At 35.7% G+C, this 17,887-nt stretch overlaps 1 protein-coding gene across 4 annotated transcripts in view; it reads right to left on the bottom strand.

The window, feature by feature from the left end:
* Positions 1 to 418: 418 nt before the first annotated feature.
* Positions 419 to 17,887, bottom strand: part of LOC109113685 (FERM, ARHGEF and pleckstrin domain-containing protein 2-like) — a 57,048-nt gene continuing 39,579 nt past the window's right edge. The window contains exons 14-28 of one of the 4 annotated variants that reach the window (XM_042758221.1): positions 16,006 to 16,187; positions 14,087 to 14,176; positions 13,726 to 13,859; positions 13,362 to 13,443; positions 13,027 to 13,264; positions 12,804 to 12,934; positions 12,177 to 12,245; positions 12,006 to 12,095; positions 10,201 to 10,221; positions 9,855 to 9,937; positions 8,682 to 8,800; positions 8,331 to 8,494; positions 5,058 to 5,165; positions 4,800 to 4,951; positions 419 to 2,695 (exon numbers count right to left, since the gene is read on the bottom strand). In XM_042758221.1, coding sequence (XP_042614155.1) covers positions 2,602 to 2,695; positions 4,800 to 4,951; positions 5,058 to 5,165; positions 8,331 to 8,494; positions 8,682 to 8,800; positions 9,855 to 9,937; positions 10,201 to 10,221; positions 12,006 to 12,095; positions 12,177 to 12,245; positions 12,804 to 12,934; positions 13,027 to 13,264; positions 13,362 to 13,443; positions 13,726 to 13,859; positions 14,087 to 14,176; positions 16,006 to 16,187 — 1,757 coding nt within the window. In that variant the 3' untranslated portion in view covers positions 419 to 2,601. Of the gene's footprint in view, positions 2,696 to 4,799; positions 4,952 to 5,057; positions 5,166 to 6,839; positions 6,980 to 8,330; positions 8,495 to 8,681; positions 8,801 to 9,854; positions 9,938 to 10,200; positions 10,222 to 12,005; positions 12,096 to 12,176; positions 12,246 to 12,803; positions 12,935 to 13,026; positions 13,265 to 13,361; positions 13,444 to 13,725; positions 13,860 to 14,086; positions 14,177 to 16,005; positions 16,188 to 17,887 lie in introns of all 4 variants that reach the window. The other 3 variants (XM_042758223.1, XM_042758224.1, XM_042758222.1) reach the window with 3 other exon arrangements.

Raw genomic sequence — 17,887 nt, 5'->3', positions numbered from 1 at the left:
TTCATTTTATCCTTTTTCTTATACAAAAAAACATTTATTGGAAAGTAAGTTTTAGCATTAGTAATTTAAGTATGTGAAAAGGAGACATTTTGCCTTGGCAATAAACTAAAATAAGTTTTTTATTGAATATATATATATATATATATTTTTTTTTTTAATTAATTATTTAAAAAAAATTATTCCTTATAATTTAAATAGGACTTGGATTAAACCAGTCAATTCATATGGATGTTTTTTTTATGAACTTTCTGAGTGTTCTTTCAAAAGAGCGACAGAAATCTCTCAGCTTTCATTAAAATATCTTAATTTGTGTTTTAAAGATAAACAAAACTCATCTCATACAGGGTGAGTAACTCCTAACAATTTTTATTTTTGTGTGAACTAACCATTTAATAGGACAAAAAGAAGAGAATTAAATGTTTACACAGTTCAGTTTTATTTGATATCCCTTCAATGTCATAACATGAAACTTACTGTATGTGGTGTGTACAGGAGCAACGCCTCAGCAGCATGCTACATAAAATAAATAGTAAAGCTGGAGAAAAGCGATTTCATCAAAAATCAGTTTTGTGCCTCTCTAAACGAGACAGGAAACTGAGGTCTTTGAGTAAACTCCCTTTTCTCATGCTTAGCAATCCAGGATGGAAAAAGACTCCTTCATCCGTCCCTCTTATTGCCAGATACAGAAAACGAGGAAGAAAATGATTCCAGTCCTTGCATTATAAAATGTACAAAAATGGGTGGAGACCATGAGCCCACACAGTGCATTAGTGAATTAAGAGGGTTTTGAAACACATCAGACTAGCTGAGCTCATATCGAGATGATGGCTGCATACAGTTTATTGTTATGAGTACACAAAGCAACACTGCTTAATGTGTGGCCGACTAACTCTGGCCAACCTTTTTTAGGCTTACGCAAGACTTCTTCAGGTCTTTGGTAGGACCCTGTACAGCATGTAGAATGGACAAAGCCAAAAGCCTTATAAATACAACCGATAATCCAAAAAGAAGCCAAAAAAAGAAAAAAAAAAAAGTCTCCCAAATCAGATGTCGTACAGATCTGTCTTCATAAAGTGAAGCAGATAAGTAAACATAACACTGGAACTTCATCATGCTACTGAAACGACAAATAACTCAACTGGCCTTCCAACACAACGACTCTGTAACATGTATAGTGAAAAAAAAAAAATGTTTGTTGATCAATAGATCATAGGGAAAGAATGTAAATTAATTAATATGCTTAAAAAAAAAAGGACAAAAAAGAACATCTCATATACAATATAAAAGGGGAACAGGCAGTTTTAGGCCGTTGATCCCAGTTTAAATGTTGGATTTAGTGGCTGACCATTTAGTTTTAACTTCAACTTTGACAAAACTTTAACTTCACCAGAACCATTTCCTCTTCCCTGCGTGTAAATGGCAGAAACCAAAAGAAAAGTGCAATATTACACTGTGGATGACCCTCTTCCCCCATACGGGGCTTAGTTTAGACTTGAGCTTATTATCGGTCAAGTATCCCGAAAATCAAAACTAGTGACGTGTGAATAGATCATTTGACAAAATAACATTTAGTTTGGTTAGCAAATGTTTTTTGGTCAGTCTTCACGTTAAAATAAATATCGGATTAGTTTTCAGATTGAACGAAAATCAATGCTGTGAGATCAAAAAGGTTCGGATCAGATCTTAAAAATCCCCTAAACAGTAACAGTCACTTAATAATGACCTACAAGACATGCTTTAACCTACTCTGGAAGAGGACAGCACATACTGTACAAGCCAATTCAGCTGCCTCAACGTCAAAATAACATTTCTATTCCTTACTGAATCCTTCCTGTACCAACATCTCACCCTCTGCCCTTTAAAGGGGCAAAGGTGCTCGATCACAGAACTCCAGTTTCTGAGCTACGTGCTGTAAACATGCTCTCTAACCAACGTTATGTTGTTTCGTCATCAGTGAGACACATTTTCCAGCGCTAGTCCTTTATCTCACTTACTGCACCAGCTGGACGTAATACAAACCCTCTGTCTGTCAACACTCCATTCAGTAGTATTCAGTCAGGTTGTCACAGGACAAATAATAAGAAACTATTTTTGTGGTCCCGTGGGACTAGATTTCTACTGAATAAACTGGAGTAACGAGTCATTAAATATCCTAATGACAGATTCCTCTTAGCAAAGACCTTAAAACCTGAATACAGCAATAAGAGTAACCTTAGCAAGATTATCTCTGGATCTTTAAGGAAAACACACAAACTTAACTTAATTCAGTCTAATGTGTTTCTATAAGAATTCTTTCAGTCTAATGTGCTTCTAGAACAGCAAGATTTCCACTTTTTGTTTCATTAGCGAGAAGACGAGAAGAAAAGAAATGGCGGGAGAGAATTACAGAGCGCTTACTTTCCGACCAACTTCTCTGGTCCGAGGTTTCAATAAGCAGCACAAACTCCCAGCAAGCAAAGAACTAACAGTCCAGAGTCAAGAATCAAGTTATTATGATGATGCTTCACAGAGCCACAGATCAGAAAGGATAAAATGATGCTGTGTTTGGTCCTGGCAGACAGTGGGCCCAGCCCTCAGCTCCAGGAGACCAGTCTGACACACTCAGCTTCCCCCGTTCATCTCTGCTGGGCCTTTGGGTACAAGCAGACTCATGCGTCCCACGGAGCTCGCTGCACTTTTGATCACCTCCATCCATCTGCAGACACATCCCGGCATGTTTTAGCATATAAAATATTCTTTTATTATAGAAGAAAAATAATTAAGGCTGTTAATTTAGCATGATTAATAATAATAATATAAAAAAATAGAAGTATTTCACTAGTCTGTTTTTATTAGAAGAAATGCAAGCAATTATTATATGCAATTAATAATGACATACACTACTGTTCAAACGTTTGGGGTCAGAAAGTTAGATTTTTTTGTGAAAGTTTTATTCAGAAGGCATTTATAATGTTATAAAACACTTCATTTTCAAATAAATGCTGTTCTTTTTTAAACTTTCCATTCATCAAAGAATCCTGAAAAAACTCACCATTTCCACAAAAATATTAAGCAGCACCAATTTTTTCGACATTGATAATAATAAAAGTTTTTCTATAGCATCAGATTAGCATATTAGAATGATTTCTGAAGGATCATGTGACACTGAAGAGTGGAGAATGATGTTGAGAATTAAGTTAAAGTTTTATTAAAGGGGTTATATATGAGCCTTTCTCTTTGGAGTGTTACAAGCTCTTGGTGCATAAAGAAGATCTGTAAAGTTGCAAAGACTAAAGTCTCAAATCAAAAGAGATATTCTTTATAAAAGTTAAGAGTAAACCCCACCCCCCCTTAAAGCCTCGTTCTAACAACCCCCACGTCTACGTCACAATGTGGAAAGATTTGCATAACGCCGCCCAAATGTTCACGCAAAGAAAGACGATGTAACTTTTATTCTCTCTGTTGCCACCACTGCCATGTTGTGGAGTCGCCGTGTCTTTCGTTGTGAAAGCGAAACTATTTTGTTTGGCCTTCCAAAAGAGGACACGACTAGAAATCAGAGGTTAAGTTGTATTTCAACACTGTTCAGAACAATTCAACTCAAATATTCAGATGCGTGCTGCGCATTTTATGGAGGATGAGGACTGTTTCCTGAACCAGGAGCCTGCAATGCATCTGTGACACAAAGGCTGTTTCTATAAAGTTGGGCAGTTCATAATTTGCAAGGACAGTCTGGCGCTTCTGACTCAAAGCCTGTAAGTACGTTTTTTTATATTTAAATAATTTGCCAATGATGATTCAAACACAAGTTTTGAGCAGTAGAGTAGGCTCGTTGTTTGTTGTTTCTCAGATCACAAATGCAGACGTGGTTTTATGTTCACGCAACGCAATGCGTAAAAACACGTGAAAACAAGTCATTACAATCAGTAATTATGTCCCCACTGGATGCAACAAATGCCTCGTTTGTAATGGGTTTTGTCTCGTCTAGTGATGTCCGGATCGTGAACGAATCCTTCTATTTAACCGGATCTTCTTAGTGAACCGGTCAAACCAGTTCACCAAATCAAACTGAATCGTTTGAAACGGTTTGTGTCTCCAGTATGCACTAATTCACAAATTACTTAAGTTATTCGGTTTATAAATGTGCCTTACACTCCCTCTGACACGAAATAAACCAATATTCAGAGTTATTCAGTTACTCCTAACATTACATTGACTGAACTGCTAAAAGAGAACCGATGATGGGATGTGCACGAGCAGACTGAGTCTGAGTCTCATGCTGCTGGCCTGGGAGACGGCATAGTATGTTAAGAGACATAACATTTCTGTCACACGCTTGAGGCATTCGGCCAATCACAACGCACTGGATAGCTGGCCAATCAGAGCACACCTCGCTTTTTTAGACAGATGAGCTTTGTAAAAATCAATGCGTTTCAGAAAGGCGGGGCACAGAGGAGAAACAATAATGTACATTATATGGAAAATAATGTTTTTTGAACCTTAAACCGCATAAACACATTGCATTACACCAAATACACAAAATAATGTTCTTTTTAGCAGCATCTATGACCCCTTTTAACATTTTACAGTATTTTTCATCAAATAAATGCAGCCTTTGCCAGCATGAGACTTTAAAAAACATTTTCAAAAAAATCTTACAGACTCCAAACTTTAGAACAGCAGTGAACATTAATTTGATAAATTACCAAATCATTAAAATGGTGCACTGAAATCAATTGACAGCCCTAAAATTAAGTCATTAATATGAAACAAGGAATAACCTAATGAATAATTTTTAATAAATATATTTAAAACCGTACCTTTCAAATGTATACTCGCTCTCTGCCCTGAAGAAGTAAACATGGGATTTGAACTGCAGCTTGAAGACATACTCCTTATGGATGCTATCCGATTCCCCTGGGGTGCTGACTGTGTAACCTAGCAACGGCAGACTGGCCAGAGGGAAGTCATCCTGGAACAAAAACAAGAATTAATTATAAATTATCCAGACCTTTAGACCTCCTACAGGAAGGTTAAGCAAATACTGTACATCAAACAGCTGATTCATATTCTAATACCTGGTGTGTCTTATAGAAGAACAGGCAGAAGTTGGTGAAGACGACCCAGAGTTTCTGCCAGCCGTTGCTGTTCTTGAACTTCCTTAGGAGGTAACCAGACAGCTGGTTCTGTAATGGAGGGCAACAGGAAGTTGAACATTTAACTGCTACAACACAGAACCCCTCATGCACAAAGACCATTGGTGCTGCATTAGAGTTTAATGAAATTTACAGCTTTACAGAACACGGAAAGAATAAGCTAAAGAAGAGAGTGCCATGTTTTTCAAAAAATGAGAAATAATATTGAAAAAAATGTCTCCGTTTCACCTGCAGAGCTTGTACTCTCTACACATTCTTCTTATGGGTCAGTGAGAAATACTGTCTAATAGTGGGTCACAATGAATTCGCAATGATAAAGCATTTTCAAAGAGTTGGTGATTCAAATGTACAAATGTTCAAAAAAAAAAAAAAAGTTTTTAAATATATTTTATTTACAAATTTCAGAAATTATAAAAAAAAAAAAAAAAAATTTGGTCGCAACACATGAAAAAAAAAAAAGAAAAGATAAAGATCTTAATAATAAAAGATAATAAGGACAAATTTCTTGATTTATTTGCTAAAATTGCTAAATGATTAGATTTTTCTTTATGATACAAGGACAGATGAATCCTCAATAGCTGGGTTTCCATCATAAAAGCATTATGCGCATTTTGAAGTTATCGCATCAGAATGGAGTGATGGAAACGCAGAATTTCGAATAAAAATGCCTTAATTCGCAAAAAAGTTTTTACGCTCGCTTGAGGTGGTTTTTGACTTGTGCGAAAAAGGGTTAATGCGAATAATGGGAGATGGAAATGCATTTTGCGAATAAATTCTTCCAAGTGCCTCAAAAAAAGTAATATGAATTTGCGCTTTGGGACAGTAAATCCTGACTAACCAGCGGACCAATCTTGTACCACAGCATCTGAAATGTTGTTATGGTCATTCGGAAATGCCTGAGCAAAGTCTGTCATCAAAGTATTTCTGTATAATTGCTTTCCAGGGGTGCGTTTCCCAAAACCATAGTTGCTAACTAAGTTAGCAACTTTAATTATGGGAAATTGCAATTATGGGAAATTGCATTGCAACCAACAAAGTTGCTAACTAAGTTAGCAACTTTGTTGGTTGCAATGCAATTTCCCATTGCCAACCAACTAGGTTGCTAACAGGTTAGCAACTATGGTTTTGGGAAACGCACCCCTGAACTGTTAAACGACTGCGTTCCCAAACAGCAGCATCCACCTCCGAAAGCAATAACTGCATTCTTTGTGTTTCGTCTGCTCATTCTGAGGTGCAAGTAATTTATTATACATTAAAATTACTATATTTAGTAGCTTCTCCTACATTTCTTAGTGATGTATAGTGCCAGTTTATCAGGAAGTGATGATTTTGTTCTCTTTGACTCGTTGGATGGAAACAGTACTTGTTCGCAAATGTTTTGTGCGATATTCCAATTTTACACATAAGTTAAATTCGCAACTTTTGATGGAAACCCGGCTAATGACATTACATATAACATAGCCCTACATAAACCACTAACTAACTAAATAAACAGAACTTCAATTTAGAAAAAAATAAAAACTTGGCTCATCATAGAAGAGGCATATTTTTTTATGTAATTTTTTAATAAATTAATAAAACAAGGATGGATTTAGATAATCGAGGATCACTGTATTTGAATGTTCAATGAAGTTTTCATATTCAAGTGAAGGTCTTCAAATCTCTAGGATGACTGTTTTTGGAGGGTTTTGACCTCATTGGTACCTGGTTCATGCGCAGATAGTCACTGAGAGAAAGGTTCTGGTTTCGGTACCAGCACACATGAGTGATGGTGTTGGGTCTCTGGCCCTGACCAAGCAGGTACCGAGGGGGGAGCTCTGGAGACACGGCGGGAGAACTGAATACTGAGAGCAGGCAGGCAAACAGAGCACAGGCACAGGAAAAGATGGAAACAGGAAGGAGGACAGATAATGTGGTGCAGAGAAAGTGATGAAGATAAAAAGGGCAACAAGGAGAAAAAGGGAAGAAGAACAGAAGACACAAAGTGTGTTAGAAAGTTAGCTTTCAATCCCTAAGTGACGAAAAAAAGACTGTAGAAAAGAAATGTGAGAAGAAATTAAGCATCCATGAAAATGTTAACGAATTCATTCAATTTCATTCCAAAAGTCAGTTACTAATGGACAAATAAAGAGGAAAAAATGTTACAGACATAAAAACATGGAAGTGGGAGGGTGGAGAAGCTACTGGATGTCAGAAGCAGAAAATCAACAGAAAAAGATTCAAGAGTCTTTGTTCATAATTTTCGGTTGCAGTCCAGACCTCAAACAGTCAGCTTAAGAGATGTGTGTGTGTGGTTGCAGTCAAAGCTCAAAACTGGGGTCAGTTCTCATTTTCAAACTGGTATTTAAACATTTAAATTATTATTTAAACTGAATTTATATATATATAATATATATTATATATATATATATATATATATATATATATATATATATATATATATATAAATATATATATATATATTTTTTTTTTTTTTTTAATTAATTATTATAACTATATATACAATTTATGACTTTTTTAATTGAAGTATTTAAATATATTGTAGTATAACTGTTTTACTGAATTAACCAAAAATGTATTAATAAAAAATTGGTTTGGAGAGCATGCGATTTTTTGCATTACAGTACTGACAATTCAGAGTAAAAAAAGATTATAGCTGACATGAAAATAATAATAATAATAATAATAATAATAATAATAAGTACTAAACATTTCTGATAGAAATAAATTAAGTTGATGATAAACTTAAAAGATAAATTAACTATTTAAACTATTTATGATTATTTAAACAAAGTGTCTAAATATATTGTACAATATTTGTTACACTGAATTAGCAAATAAATAAATAAATAAATAAATTCAATAATTAATAAATATGATTTCAAACTATGATATTTTGTCTTTACAGTTCTGACAATTCAGGGTAATAATAATAATACATGTACTGTAAGTACTGAATTTAAGAAAGAAAGAAAGAAAGAAAGAAAGAAATCTTCTTTTTTTTTTAATCCAAAATATTAGTTTCTTTTAATGCTGGGGTGAAATATCACCCACACATTTCTTTGCAAACACATTCTAGAGTCAAGTTTCTTCATTTGTACACTGCAGCTGTAGTCAAGATCTTCACATTCAGGCTCCATGGAGACTGTAAATGATTGTACTGTATGTGTCTGTGTGCAAGTGTGTAAATGCTACCTCCACGGCTAGGCTGTGGTCAGACATAGAGACGCTGGTGTTGCGGTGCCAGCACACATGCATGGTGGTGTTGGCCCTGTGGTGGCTCTGCTTGTCCAGAGAGCAGCGGGAAGAGTTCATGTCATCCTCTGACTCCTGCTCCAGAGACACTTCATCTGATGATCCTTATGATTGTGCGGAGGGAGAGGAGGAAAGGGGGAGAGGGGAGAGAGAGGAGGAGCAATCGGAAGGGATGGGGTTTACATCTACTTTAGGATCAGTGATAAAGAGGCTAAGGGACAAAAACACATCAGGACCTGCACATGTGTGGACAGTGGAGGAATACGCTGTAAACAGGCTTGAGATACTTACTGTTGGAACGATCACACAGGCTTGGGTCCAACACAAGATCTGATTTCTCCTGACATTTCTTTGACATGTCAATAGCCATGTTCAGATCTTCAATCCATTTGTTCATCTCTACTTTGGAGCTATGGAGGAGAAAGAGTCTCTTACTAAAAGATGATAAGCAGCAAAGACAAAAGTTAAAGGGAACGTTCACCCAAAAATTTAAATTCTGTCATAATTTATTCCCCCTCAAGTCCTTGTTTCTTTCTTCTGTTGAAGATAGAAGATATTTGAAGATTGTGGGTAACAGTTAATAGTACCTACTGACTTCCAAAGTCAATGAGGATCAGCAGCTGTTTGGTTACATACATTCTTCAAAATATCTTTTGTGTTCAGCAGAAGGAATAAAAATCATACAGTTTTGGAACAACTTTAATGTGAGTAATAATTGTTATTTTAAGATGAACTATCCCTAAAGGAAATGTTTCTTTGAACATTTTTGTTTTTGAAAGAAGTCTTTTATGCTCACCCAGGTTTATTTGATGAAAAATACAGTAACAACAATAATATTGTGAAATATCACCATTAAAAAAATCTATTTTTATATATTTTTATACATTCAATTTAATTTTAATGTAATTTCTTCTTGTGATGGCAAAGCTGAATTTTCAGTATCATTACTCTAGTCTTCAGTGTCACATGATCTTTCAGAAATCATTCTAATATGCTAATTTGGTGATCAAGTAACATTTCTTGCTATTATCAGTTGTGCTATTATTATTTTCGAAACGTGCTACTTTTTTCAAAGATTTTTTGATGACTGATTTATATTAAATATACATTTTTGTAACAATATTAATGTCTTTACTGTCATGTTTGATCCATTCAATAAAAGCACACAAAAAAAACCTAATGACAATATATAATAAAAGTGTATAATATAATTTCATTTCATTTTAAAATGCATTACTGTTAAAATTTGATCTCATCATTTCAGCAGGCTGCTAAGTGTAGAACATATACAAAATTGTTCTTTATTTCTCAACACCGCAAAAATAAAAAATAATAATAATAATTGGAATGAAATAATTAAACACTCAAAACCCAATATTTTAACCAAATCAAACCAAAAATGAATCATGATTCCCAGTCCTATTTAAACGCAGTGTGAAAGTAATTTCTCTCATATGCACTCACCTAGCTGCCACCACAATGGTCCTCTGAGCAGAATATATGGTGAAACAGTGAGGAACAGACCACTCATTCTCACTCTCCTCCACCTGCAAAACATTTAAGCACAGTCCAGAGAGAGGCCTGCCAATTAAACTTAAGGGATCTGTATGACTAGCATTCTTTATGTGACTGATCCCATCCCAAAGTGTCAATAATCTGCCTGTTAACATCCTGACTACTAGCAATCCTCATTTCTATCAGTTCTGGGGAGGGATAGCAGAAGGAGCCGTAAGGGGAATGCAGATGTTGTGGGTAGACTTTCGAGGTGCTGTTTGGGAGTGTGGGATATTGGGATTTTCCTCATACTCACCGGCGCGTCCAGCACAATGAGCTGCGGGCAGGAGCGAAGCACAGACAAGTCCATTGTAACAGTATGTACTGTAAACAAATTTCTCATTTGGTAATATATTCTACTGTTCAAAAGTTCAGGGTTTGGGAAGATTTTTAAATGTTTTTCAAAGACGTCACCTAGCTCATCTAGGCTGCATTTATTTGATCACAAACACACAGTAAATACACCAATATTCTGAAATTATTACACTTTAAAATAACTTTTCTATTATTATATATTTTAAAATGCATTTTCATTCTGTGACTTTTCAGCACTGCCTGTCTGTGTTAATAGACAGCATGATATAAGGTTGAAAATAACCCATAACCCAAAATATCCTCCTCTGCACGCCAGCCCTTCTTACTAAATAGCTCTAACTTTGAACATGCGTCTTGTATGAATTGTGGGCCAGGACAGTGTGCACATTCAAATTTTAGTTAACGGCAGATACTACAAATATGGCCTGAAAGATCACTGCCTTATGAAAACAAAGCTAAGATGTGAGACAGTGCAGACGTTTAGAGAAAAATGCCAGTATAAACGTCATTTATCACTGCCTGCCTGTGTACTTTCATCTGAGGGTACCCCAACAAGCCACATTAATTCTAACTTCACTTAAAAACAGCATGCTACTGAGAGAGCCCTCTTCTCATGTTTAAAGATGGGCAAATCCTCTCAGCCTGGCACTTGTGCAAACTGTTTGGACAGAGTCATTCATCAAAAGGCCTTTTCAGGCAAGCTGGTTTGTGTGAGAGATTGCTAAAGATCCAAAATAAGCTGAAGTGTGTGTACTTCTTTTGCAGGGGAAAAAAGAGGGGAAAAACTCCCACTTTGATCGGTCAAGCAATTGTGAGCGTTTAGCTTTTTAAAACATGTATATTATGTCGAGAACAACTTCTGAACAAATCTGTTGAGTGAATGATTCAAAAACTCAACAAATGATAAAAAAAAAAAAAACTTAAAAAAAAAAAAAAAAAAAAGTGTTCATCATCTACTGGTGTAATAACGAAACAAAGAAAGAATCACCAAAAGAATCACAGGGATTAATCAGATTTGAAGTAGTGGACACACACACAAGCTCTTCATCAAACTCCGTATGTGTTTTCAGGCACAACGATAGTATTTGTCAGTTTATGGCAAGATATGTCCTGCTCTTCAGTTAAGCTGATTCATATTTGGAGCTGACTTTTGATTCCCAGAACCACAGAATCAAAGAATTAATTCCTTTTGGCATCGAATCATAGCCCTAACTGAAAGTCATTCACTGAATTGAACATAAATCATGTGATGTCAAATCCCGACTGCATGATTTGTTCATGCTTTTCTGATACCTATGAACTCAAGCCACTTAAAAGAATCTCGGGGCAATGATTTTGGTGTAGACCTGTCTGATGAAACATGAAATGAATGTCTTGGTAGGATCCAATTTTGTTCAATAAATGCTAGACATAGGCTGAATAGATTGTATTATTCCAAAGTTAGACTAAATAAAATATACAAGACTATTTCTCCAATATGTGACAGATGTAAAGCGACAGAGGGCTCCCTATCGAGTCTATTCGGGCTTTGTCCTAACCTGTTTGATTTTTGGAGTAGCATTTTTGACTTTTTTTTCCAAAGGTTTTACAAATCACAATGACAATGTTCAGCATACTACTGTTTGAAATGTGCATCACGTAGCAACTGTAGTACTGTTTCATATGCCACAGCAGTACACAGAGTATTTTATTTAGTATGCAGTTTGTTGTTATTCCATTCCAAAAATAATTCCTGGGAATACTCACAATCATCCCATGCAGGGGAAGCTGTCCATGCACTTTGAACTGATTGGTTGCAGTCACCCCTTTGCTTGTGTACAGCAGCATGTCTGAAAACTTTGATAGAAAAAGGTTTTAGTCAACCCAGACTGAAGTTAAAATCAAAATGGCTAAAACAGAATAAAAGTTCAGTCTTACAAGAAAAAACATCCTCTGCTGCAGACCCTTCTTGGTGAGCTTGTAGAGACAACCTTCCCTGATAAATTCCTGGGGAAGGAGAAAAAAAAATCAACTGGGCGGCAGACTATCAATTGTACTTTAACTTTTTTGTCCCACAACACTTAATGACTTTAATTAATTATAACGCTGCAAACTACAATTCCAATTTCCTTGTTTCTCTGGAACTCTTCATTTTGTAAGATGTTCATATGTAAGGCTGAATCAATGACGTCAATTGTATTGCTTTCAAGCTCTAAGCACTACATACCATCATCCTGCCAGCAGTGTACCACAAATCGAATGAGAAATGAGACAACGAGAGTTTGTATTGAGGTGAAATATCATTTCCGGTGAAGAACGGTCTAGTTATTTTGGGTATTATAACCCTCTTTTAAATACCTTTCTCGATATATTGTCTATTCTGAGTTGAAATATGATTGTCTAGCTCATATATTTATCTTTTATCTTAAAGATTTCTGCCATTTAAAAAGTGTAAATCTAGGAATCCCAATTATACTATGGTGACCATGACCATGCTCTGTACACCAGTTCATCCACTGCTTTAACTAACCAAAACAAAAATGAATGCACAAGGTAACAACTCACTCTTCCCGGAGCCGTAAGGTTCTCAATGCCAATCAGATCTCTCTGAAGTTCTGTCAGCTTCTGAAAGTTCTCCAGTCGGATCAGACTGCTCTGCAGCTGAGCAGCAATCTCTGCAACCTCTTTCAGAGCCTCTGCAAAAACAGAATGTGTAAGTTCATTATCAAGCTCAGATCTTAAAGAAAAAGCGTTTGTTCTTCAGAGGTTTAGCTGGTAACAGAATCACCTTCGCAGTCATCGAAGTCTCTGTGCTGGGGGGCGTAATGCTTACACAGCCGCTCCAGGATGAGTTTGTAGTGCATGAGTCTCTGAATGGGTTTCAGCAGGAAGGTGTTGAGAGGCAGGTAGCACACCTTCTGCAGCTCAAACTCTTTATACACAGTCTCCAACTTCTTCACACGCTTTGTGGCTTTCTCAAGCTCTGTTAACACCTCATCATGCTTCTGCAAATAGCCTATGAACTCCTGAGAATTTAAAGGCAACAACCCCATCACATAAATTATGGATGATCTAATTAAAATCAAAGTTGTTCTTGTTTGTAGAACTGAACCATAACCTCACCTTCAGAGCACACATGTTGCGCAGCATAACATCTCCAATTCGTTGGTAATCTCCTTTTACGTGAGCGTTAGAGCGCCCCTCCCTGTGAACATGTGAAAATTATTAGTGGCTGAGACAAAATAGCATTCCTGTCATGAACCTTTAGACCAAACACAAAAAAAAAAAAGAGTTTGCTTAGTTTTTTGTTGTTGTTGTTTCTAAGTATCATATTTGAGACATCAGGTTTTCATGGTTCATATAGTATGACACAGTAAATATGGAGCTCATAGTTATAAGACAGTAGGCTTTATAGGGTTAAATTAAAAATTGTTTAACATTGTCATATATGTCAACAAGCTGCATTTTGATAAATAAGAACTAGTACCAGAGAGCCAGCCTTTGGTCAATCTCTTTGAGAAAACCTCTGTGGAACTCATAGATGGGGTCGATGTTGGAGAACAAGAGGGTCATGAGACCCTCAGGCATTGCGTTTTCTTTAATCACTGCACTCCGGAACCACTGAGGGCATGGACACACACACAGAAACACACACACACACACACACACACATCAATGTGATTAGACAAAGTTCAAATACAGAAGATCATCTAACATACGCATTAAACACGTCAATAGAAACATACACACAGCGAATTGTCACAACACCCAGGATACATTGTACAGACAAGCCTCACACACTAAACTTGTTATACTCATGAGTCATGAGCACAGACAGCTCTGCTCACCACTGTGATGACCTCCAGATCCTTCAGGTAAGTCCGCTCTGTTGTCAGAATCTCCTTAGCAATGAAGTAGGCTTTGTCGGTGGGATATCTCTGAAAATAAAAGCATACTTAAAACCATTCTTAGATAGGCTGCATTAAACCCTCTAAACACTATTTTATTTGGCACGTTCATTTAACTAATTTATGTTCTATGAAATGAATGTAGAATATAGAACATAAAAAGTTAATGCAGAAAACAGAACCAAGAACTTAACTTTGAAATTAATATATAACTTAGAATATATAAGTTGATGTAGACCTGGAACCTAGAATTCATAAGTTAAAAAAACTAATATACAATTTGACCTTAAACTCAGAAAGTTGAATTTAATTTAAAAGCTTAGCACTTCAAAGTTAAATGTAGACCTAGAACCAAGAACTTATCTTTGAAATTAAGCTATAGTACTTAGAACCTACATAAAACCCAGAAATGAACATAAAAATGCACAGTTTAGAACTTAGAAGTTAATGTAGAAAACAGTTTATCTATTAAATTAATGTAGAGCTTCATACATAAAGGTTAACATAGAAATTCATGTAGAAGTTAGGCAAGAACACACTGTACAACCTCAAACACAAAACCTACAATTTAACTAAATGAACATATCTTTGAACGTAGTAGGTTAGTCTAGAACAGTGGTTCTCAACCTTTTTTTCCAACGGGCCACACTATGGTCCAAGTGCAAGTCTCGCGGGTCGCACGCATATCATTTACATATTACGTCACCAATACAAACCAACCTGATTTATAATATTATAGCCTAAATATTATGATATTTAATCGATTACATTCACTGAAATAAATTAATAATTCTACTCCCCATAAATAAAACACCTGATGCTGTCGGGAGCTGACCAATTTTGTGAAATTCGGCTCGAAAGGAGTAACAGCACAATGAAGTTGCGATTGTAAGTTGCAGTCTGTAAGACGCGCACGGGAGCATGACTTGACGCGCGACATTGCAGAAAATGTGCGTTCACAAATGTAGCCTATGTTGATCCAAATATGGAAAGCACTTTCGAATTTAATAATATGAGGTTCTCTCCAGAGATGTTTTGCCACATTTCTGCAATTAAGGATGATTGCTGCGTAGTATGGGTGTTTCTATTTGCCTGAACTTCTTCAAGTGAGTTACGGCGCAAACCGAAAATCCAGCACTCTCCTTCACTGCTGATACTGTGACTATTCTTGTTTGTATGTGTTCATTTGCTGGGATTTCCACATTTCTTTTTACTCCCTTAAAAACAAATTTGTCCATTCTGATGCTCAATTTTACCGAACTAATGGATGTTGATGACTATTTGAATTGAATTCTGCCAAAGTGCGCGCTTGTATGGAACATTATGTGAGTAGGTCTGCTCATGTCTGAAAATAATATATGAAAAACAAAATAATTTTACATAAAAACATTAGGCTATAGCTTATATTTCTTTAGTACATTTTTAAATTAATGTAAAAACTAAAATGAATTGTAAAACTGAAAATTATTTTTTTTAATTGTGTTCAGCATGGTGGGCCGCATTTGAATTCGTGACGGGCCGCATGCGGCCCGCGGGTTGAGAACCACTGGTCTAGAACCTTGAACATTTTTAACACAGAACTCAGAGCCTAGAAATTAAACCAGTAGTTAACATAGAAACTAACATAAAAATTTACTTCAAACACAGAACCTAGAATGTAAGGTAGAACCTAGAACTCATTTCAACCTAACTTCAGTTAACTCTGAAATATTTTAAGATACTATTACATATTTAAAGTATCAATGTGGGCGGGTTGTTTTCCTCTCATTTTAACTTTTTTTTTTACTTATTCCAATCAAATCCAAGGATGTTTTCAACTCTTATTAAGGCTCAGGCAGGTTGGCATGCGATCAGTGTACCTTCCTCCTGCCCTCTTCGTCTTCCTCAAGTCTGGCAGTGCCCACCTCATTCAAGAAGGGGCTCTGCAGGGGTGAAGGTGCCTGGCCGGGAAGACTGAGAGTGGACATCTGGAAAGAGGGCGACAGACACAGAGGACCCTTGGTGTTGAAGGGAGAGAGCTGTGGGATGTCAGTGGCCGAGTCTATGGGATGAAAAAAGAAGGGGAGAACAAGAGTTAATACTGTTAAGACCATAGTAATAATAATAATAATATAAAAGTAAATACTTTTTATTTATTTTTAGTTTAGGAGTTTATTAAATATTTTATTTCTATAAAAATATATATATATATAAAAACAAATAAAATGTTTAGGAGCTTATTAAATAAAAAAAATATATATATATTGTAATTGAAATACTACTACTAATAAAAAAATAAGCAAATAGTAATTACTTCGTAAACACCTAACAACCATCTAGAACACTCAGCAACTACCAAGACCACCCTATCACTTGTACTTGAAATTGCAAATGCACCAGAAACCACTCAAAACACCCTTCATGCATCTAGAAACTCTAAATTCAATAAGCATGTCATTATGCCCTGCATCAAATCAAAAAGTAATTTAATGTGCTAATAACATTACATAACAAAAAAAACAACAACAAAAAAAAAAAAAACACACACACACAAAAAAGGTCACCAACAACTCTGCCACAGCAATTCTGACAAAGCAGAACAGCGAAAGATATGATATATCAGGAGAAACGCCCATTCTGACACACTGAGCTGTTGTTTGCAGAGCAATAATTCACACCCATTTCCTTTACCACATACTATTTTATTAAAAAGAAATGAAGATAATAAACCTGAAAACAAATGAATAAAATGGCACCATGCCTACTGTATATATAAAGGGATAAATACAAGAAGGGGGAAATGGTTTCTTCCTCAAAGAGGAGTAGCTCATGGGGGAAAACAAGAATGTAGAGGCTGGGCATAAACAAGGAACTCCAGATAGAAAAAGGTGGCTTTACGACCCGGAAATAATTCCTGCAGAGGATTATCAGCGGTACTGCTGGGCTGGTGAGCCGGCAGTGGTTTACAGTTTAACTAGAGCGTCCCAGCGGGGATGACATAGGAGAAGAGTGGAGGGAGAGAAGGGGTCTGGAGCTGGGGTTTGGCAGCCAGCCTGAACAAACACAGAGGCAGCACTCTACACTAGAGTGAGGCTGTGGAATGCAGCATAAGAAGCATATCTGAAACTCTAAAACAACAGAAAGGCTTGTGCTAGATTGTATTCAGTTTTGTATTTTGTATCAAATCCTACTGGTAGTTCATTACAGCTATAAACTATAGATAAAAAATATGTATCGACACTGTGTTTATTAACAACTTTTTTGTTAAGAAATTAGTGTTAACACACAACATGCATCCTGAATTACCTTAAGTAATCATAAAAAGTACTGTATATGAACTTGTGTACAGTATCATCTATTGGTCAGAAATTATCTGCTTAAAACAAATGTAAAACAGATACAAATGGACAGGATTTATTTCAAAGGTGTGAGTTTTTAAGCGACTTAGTAACTAATCTGTTAAACAGATAATGAAGACCAGAGTTCTTACTGTTAGCTAAAACCAGACTTAATAAAACCATTTTCAGCAATTAAAATAAAGCTAAAAAAAGGTTGCCATGGCAACTGAAATACATTTTAAGTACTAAAATTGCTAAAATAAAAACCAAAATAAAAAATAAATTACAAGAAAAATTTTTTTTTTTAAACTAAACAAAACTTACATATAAAATTAGAAATGTATAAAACTAACTAGAATTGACCATATAAAAGTAAAAGAGAATTCAAAATATTAATAAATACTTTATAATAAACAATTACTAC

Source organism: Cyprinus carpio, chromosome A6, assembly GCF_018340385.1.
Source record: "Cyprinus carpio isolate SPL01 chromosome A6, ASM1834038v1, whole genome shotgun sequence".
Taxonomy (NCBI): domain Eukaryota; kingdom Metazoa; phylum Chordata; class Actinopteri; order Cypriniformes; family Cyprinidae; genus Cyprinus; species Cyprinus carpio.
This window is presented reverse-complemented; position numbering and strand designations above follow the sequence as displayed.